This window comes from Trichoplusia ni, chromosome 1, assembly GCF_003590095.1.
Source record: "Trichoplusia ni isolate ovarian cell line Hi5 chromosome 1, tn1, whole genome shotgun sequence".
Taxonomy (NCBI): domain Eukaryota; kingdom Metazoa; phylum Arthropoda; class Insecta; order Lepidoptera; family Noctuidae; genus Trichoplusia; species Trichoplusia ni.
The window spans coordinates 4,764,981-4,769,375 of NC_039478.1; the positions used below are offsets into that span (position 1 = coordinate 4,764,981).

General features: G+C 34.1%; 1 protein-coding gene across 1 annotated transcript; it reads right to left on the reverse strand.

Moving 5' to 3' along the window:
* Window positions 1-853: 853 nt before the first annotated feature.
* On the reverse strand, window positions 854-4,062 carry LOC113494332. The gene is made up of 4 exons (XM_026872671.1): window positions 3,383-4,062; window positions 2,333-2,380; window positions 2,073-2,140; window positions 854-1,177 (listed from the first exon to the last, which is right to left on the reverse strand). Exons 1-4 carry the CDS (start codon window positions 3,462-3,464, stop codon window positions 1,007-1,009), a joined length of 369 nt encoding a protein of 122 aa, XP_026728472.1. The 5' UTR covers window positions 3,465-4,062; the 3' UTR covers window positions 854-1,006.
* Between the last annotated feature and the right edge of the window lie 333 nt (window positions 4,063-4,395).

The following is a 4,395-nucleotide window of genomic DNA, read 5'->3' on the forward strand; positions in this document are numbered from 1 at the left end:
TTGCCTGGGCAAAAAATCTGGAAGTCTCTAATATCGTTGTTAGTAGTCAGTAGTGAAAATGGTATCGCGACAAGAACACCCACTTCCTTTTGCCAAATTAATGAATTTAATTCATAGCCATATCCATGTTACACTGTGGTAAATTTCTTATAACTTCCCATATTCTCAATATTTCTCACTCTGTCCCTATTTTTTTATACAAAACGAGTTCAGTACAGTCGTCAAATGGACAGTCCTGAATTTACTTTTTTTATTACTGAACCAATTTATTGCAGTTAGTATTTTATCTATACTTGTAAAGTTCAAAATAGACAATCAGTCAACAGAGTTTATTGCGGTCCACTGCTAGCCATAGGCCTCCCCCAAGTATGAAAATATTATATAGAAGTTGAATGATGCCATGATACTTTTAGAACTTGCAATTGTTATGAGCTGTCAAAACAATTTAAGTACATTTATGAAACAGTGAAATACACTTTGCAAGACCCTGTCTTGTTCAAAGTTTGAACAGTGGAAAAAATGTTCAAAGTTACAAAAACATTTTTGTTTCGTGAGAGCTTATGTAAGAGGCTTATTATAAGAGCTTCTACGATGAAACAAGTTGTAAAATAATAAGTATCAACATGAAATATTGTATTACATATTTTTTAAACGCCGTTTTAACATGACGGGTCGCTAATGTTTTTCTATAAAACAAGCATTAAGTTTCAACAACTGTCATACTATTCTTTAGGATTCAATAAAAAATTGACGGAAAGATTTAAAGGTCTTTTGCTGGCCCTTTTGAAATATCTCTAGAAGCACAATTCCAAAATATTTTTCTAATAGGATAGAGCTGATAGGAAATTATATTAGTACTAGTAGTAAATAAAGACACATTAAGAGAAACCACGAGACAGAAAAAAATATGGTTTAATAAAATTATAAACACACATACTTTGCAGCAAATTACTTTGTGAATTATTTCCATTATTACCAAATACAGTGTTCAAGATTCCATATTGTATTATTCTTCAGCTGGTGGCGTAGCAGCAGTAGAGGACGTCGTAGCCACTGGAGTCGTAGACGGCGAAACAGGAGTCGTAGTAGGTATAGTAATAGTGTATGCTGTAGACGTTGTAGATGTTGGTGGTACGAAGCAAGAAGGGTCGAAGCCTTTGCATAGTAGGCATATTATCTGTAAAGAAGGTAATTTAAGAGACAGTATAGAAAATGTTAAATCAGACAGCGGTCATGTTCTCATCTGCGGTTTGTCATCTGGCTAAACAATATGGGCTGTTACTGTACTAAATTTTAAGGATCAGGTTTCATAGTGTCAATTAACTTTAAGGCCTGTAACAAACAGCTGTTGGAAAAAGCTTTCAAAGTTCCGGTTTCCAAGGGTTTTTTAAGGTTCCTTATCAAAAGATACCTTCTTAAAGGATAGAAACGGAACCGTTGTCTGCCCATCCGTATGTGGCCAGGCTGTATTACATGAACCGTGTAGGAAGACTAAAGTAATTTTTACACATTATGGATATCTGATGAAACTTTAACCAAACGATCTAAAGTAGTGTAGTGATATATCAATTCTCAAACTTATTATTCACCAACCGATTTGTTCATCTAGTAAAACCTATTTATACGGAACCCACAATGGCTCGAGTGCTACTCGCACTTGTCGGGTTCTATTTTTGGTATGTTACTTGACACGCTTTTGTGAGCTTTTACGTCGTGTTAAATAGACAGGCGCAATTTGTCACCTTAACAATCTATCAAAGACCCGAACCCCGTCTCTTCTTGGTACGGAGAACATAAAAAATCGTGCATCGTCATCACTTCTAGATAATTATGTATCGAAACGAGTTACATCATTATTTGTGACGATGACACAACAAGGACCGTTTTATTTTTTTAAACGACTTCCACACTAAAGGATTTTTTTCTTGTGTAGCCAGTCCCGGTTTCTACAGGACCTAGTTATTCCTCTGTTTATTTGAAGTTTCGGTTAGATTTTTTTATGAAATTTGTTCTAGTTTGCTTCAAATATTTGTAGGTACATGAATGAATCGCGGAGAGCATTGAGTACAAACCTTTTGACTGCGAGCTTGATTTAGTTTCTTGCATACTTCGCTGAAAGTAGAAACGCCTGTTTTTGTTCCTAGAAAGAAGAGATAATGCTTTAAATATAAAGCTAGACAATTGAAATTTTCACATATGATCTATTCTGTTTCTGTTCTATAAATAATGAGTATTGTTACGTTTACAAATTATTTGTAAGGGTCCCTTGGTTTTGCGGGCGGTGGATCAGTTTTCATTGATGGATTGAGATATGCAAGAATTTTATACATACCAAGGTTTTCAATTAAAGTCACAGGATAGTAATTCCAACTTAAGGTACCTGAAAAATAAACAACTCCATTAAAACTTTTACTTTTTTTGAACTAGTTATTAGGAGTTCTCGAAGATTATTAATATATTAATTACATTTGCAGTAAAGTAACATTCGCGTAAACCTAAGAAACCACTACATTTGCAGCTTAAAGCTTCACTTTTTTTCGAATGCCAAAATACTCAACATTGCTGGCAATGTTTAAAAAACCCTATAACCGAAATAGATCGATGCCCCTTATTCCCTTATACAATCAATAAATTGGATTATGTCATTGTATAGTTAGGACATTAGAAATTGATCGAAAGATAACAAACCCTTCATTAATCTGTTAAATGTCTTTAGATTATTTAACGAAGTTGGCAATGGCCAAGACGCTAAAATTTCAGACAACTTTGCTTGGGTCCAATCAAAATGTATGTTATTTACTTTAGCTACTATAATTAAGTCAAAATAAATACTCTCAGTCTCATCTTTGTCTTCTCGATAAACTTAAAGATTTACCAGAAGCACTTTTACTAAGCGATGCACACATATCAGTACATTTTTAATCTAAAGAAAAACGGGATAAATTGGGACAAACTTGGTAAGGGTTTAAAATTTTTGTGATTGAACTAATAGATAGATGTCACTTGACTATTTAATAAATTATAATACAGGCAATTAATTGCATGCATAGCTCAGTGATTAAAGTCAAGCACGATAAACTGACTGAGCGCGACTTGTTCTGATTCGATACCCGCGTAGGACAAGAGATCGTGTGATCCATGAAAGCTTGTCCTAAGTAACAGTAAATAATTAAACAAGTTCTGAGCGTTGTTATTTAAAAATATATATTTAAAATTTAACTCGATTAGGCGAAAGTAAGTACTCCAGTTTCATATCAATAGCTATGATGTAAAATATGAAAACGGACGAGAACACAGAAGCACTGAAAACGCTAAATCCAACAATACGAGGTATAAAAAACAAGCAAGTTAATGCAGCTAATGAAACAAAAGTCTAACTAACCTTCAGGTCTCTCTATAGAATGGCAATGTGAATGAAAGAGAAGTAAAAGCAGATAGAACGAAGTCACAAATAAAAACGCCATGACTGAAACTACGGCAGTCCACTTGAGTAATGACAAAAAAACTGTAGAGGCCCCACTTAGAACTTATATTGTCTGAAGGCAGAGCTAGGAAGGTATGGATACACCTGGTCTAATTTCCTTTTGAATTATGTTAGGCAAGATTTTTTTGGCTTTTTATGTAGATTGTAAAATGAAATGGGTATTACTGTGGGCTGGTTTAAAATTTTCGGGAAATTATTTTCTAATTTGGATGGTTTAGATTTAAAGCTGAGATTTAATAGATATACCTAGTTTTTACCATAGAAAGATTAAGATATATTGTTGAAGTCTACGAGTGGTTTTTTTTCGAGAAAGAATCGATCATAAACACTGCAATAATCATTATAAAAATATAGTATACTGTTTAATGATTTAGTCTTGATGATGCTAGGAAAAGTCCAGCTTGAGCCATTTCCACAAGTATAAAGGTCCCTAACATTTTAATTTACGGGCCTGTAGGTCTAGTGGTTAGTGAACCTGACTGCTATACCGGAGGTCGTGGGCTAGATTCCCGCACAGGACAAATCTTGTGTGATGAGCATGATCATTTGTTCTGGTGTCTGGGTGTAATTAATCTATAATATGTATGTATTTAGAAATATATAAGTAAGTTTATCAGTTGTCTGGTTACACAAGCTCTGCTTAGCTTGGGATTAGATAACCGTGTTTGAGTTGTCCCATGATATGTATTATATAAATTCGCCTACCATTTAACTAATAACATCCTTCCAAAGAATTCGTTCCAAAAATGAACAAAACGTACATTTAGTCGCTTCCTATTCAGTTTACTGCTTAACACGCGTACCATAAATTTAATTGCTAATTTATATTGACCAGAAAAAGATGATCCGCCTATCTTCGAGAATGGTAGAACATTAGAGGTCTATGTACTTGGTGGTAGATCTTAACGATC

Bases quoted from the DNA above. Each gene is read 5' to 3' on its own strand.
- LOC113494332 (XM_026872671.1), bottom strand. From the start codon at position 3,464: ATGGCGTTTTTATTTGTGACTTCGTTCTATCTGCTTTTACTTCTCTTT. The intron at 2,141-2,332 runs GTATGTATAAAA...TCTTCTTTCTAG, and splicing joins GACTTTAATTGAAAACCTTG to GAACAAAAACAGGCGTTTCT. The intron at 1,178-2,072 runs GTTTGTACTCAA...CCTTCTTTACAG, and splicing joins ATCAAGCTCGCAGTCAAAAG to ATAATATGCCTACTATGCAA.